We start from the raw sequence: 1,797 nt of genomic DNA on the forward strand, positions 1-1,797 counted from the left end.
TATCTGTGATATCATTGTGTTGTTTGAATGATATAATCATATGATTTAGGCTGTGATAGTTTCGTAATGGAACATATATGTATTGTGATGTTTTATTATATCATAATCATAGCCATAATTGCTGCTATGAAGTAATAAAGACTTGATATATTTGAAATTGGATTTAGTTTAGATTTATTATAAATATATGCTTCTTTCTGGTGTTTTACCAGAAGTTGAAATGGTTTAAGATTATCAAGTTAATTTGATATCATCTTTTATCAATACAGAAATCATCAACTACAACATCTTATAAATTATGTTTCATCATTCACGTAAAAACAATAGAGCTTCAAGACAATCCATGTTAGACAAGTTAACCAAGCGTTATACATCATTGAGAAAATCTGCTGCTAAACCTGCTATTAGTGCTGAATTGGGCAATGATCAAGATTCCAGCGAACACTTGTTACTTGTACTTTCTGAATACGACGAACAGTTGTACAAAATCTGGAAAGCACACGAAGTAAACTGGAAACCATTTCAGAACCTATAAGTACTGTTTGTACTATAAATTCACTTTTTAATCCCATATAAAAATGTTTTAAAACTTCTACAAAATTAGTTTAGCGCCCCTGAAAAATTCACGAAATTTAAATTTCTTATAAACTCCTTATTTACAACCATATCGACTACAATCAAAGTGAAACTTATTTTATGTGCTATTAGATGATGTGATATAGAACATTGTAATTCTTAATATTATCGTGAAACAATATTAGCTGTTTAAAGTTTAGATTATATTCTGTTTACTGGGATTACAACACTGATCTGATATAGTTAATAACAATATATTTACAATTAGATTTTATCATTAAGTTGTTGTGATCTTTTACATATCAGTTTAGGAAGTGTTAATATACAAATAACAATGAAAAAGAATATCTCAATTATTAACAATGATTGGATTCTTTTGAATTGTTATACTACCTTTTGATTAGATGTTTGATTTGTAGATTTAGATCTTAATAAGTAGAAGTAAAGTAGGGTAAAAATTATTAAAATCATGATGATGATCATCATGGCCGCGCGCGCATATTGATCAAAAACTCGAAATACTTTGGAGCTTGTCTTTTGGTTAACATTGTATTGTATTGAGATATAAGCCAATGATATCACTATTTTTGAAAGTTGGGATCTTTCACGACCACTGATTAACATAATGTGAGAGCTACGCTACACGACAAACGGTTTCATCAGATCATCAGATACTGATTTGTTGTGAAATCTAGATATTGGATTTTTGTTTAATAAATAGCAATGATTGTTAAACATATTTTTGAAGTCATAATGTGAATACTTGATGATAATATCAATCAATTTACAATATAACTTATAAATCTAATTCAATTGAATTTAATGTATCATGTATGATTCATGTCTTAAGACCATTCTGATCATCTGATATTATACTTATTGAATATACATATTTCCAGCTATATAATTAGACATTGTACTAGTAACTACGAATAAACAACTCTTTCAGAAATGAACATTCAAGAAAATTCTAACAACCACCTATCCAAAAGAAGACCAGTGATTATGAAATTAATATCTCTTGAATGATGTGTATATTTAATATAATAAGAACATGTATCATACCTTACTTTTTGTTTGAATAATATAATACCAATTTATCATATAGGAACATGTAAACATTTGAACCAAACTATACTTACTTTCTTATACTTTGTTACATTAAATATGAAAAATGAACACGGGCTGCTGTCTTCAAGAAAACTTCTAGCTATATAAGCT

General features: G+C 27.7%; 1 protein-coding gene across 1 annotated transcript; it reads left to right on the top strand.

Annotated features, from left to right (window-relative positions):
* Positions 1 to 298: 298 nt before the first annotated feature.
* Positions 299 to 535, top strand: BN7_344 (uncharacterized protein; the record flags this gene model as incomplete). The annotated part of the gene is made up of 1 exon (XM_011279068.1): positions 299 to 535. One exon carries the CDS (start codon positions 299 to 301, stop codon positions 533 to 535), a length of 237 nt encoding a protein of 78 aa, XP_011277370.1.
* Between the last annotated feature and the right edge of the window lie 1,262 nt (positions 536 to 1,797).

The sequence above is a fragment of the Wickerhamomyces ciferrii genome, contig 00006 (genome assembly GCF_000313485.1).
Source record: "Wickerhamomyces ciferrii WGS project CAIF00000000 data, strain NRRL Y-1031 F-60-10, contig 00006, whole genome shotgun sequence".
Lineage (NCBI taxonomy): Eukaryota > Fungi > Ascomycota > Saccharomycetes > Phaffomycetales > Wickerhamomycetaceae > Hansenula > Hansenula ciferrii.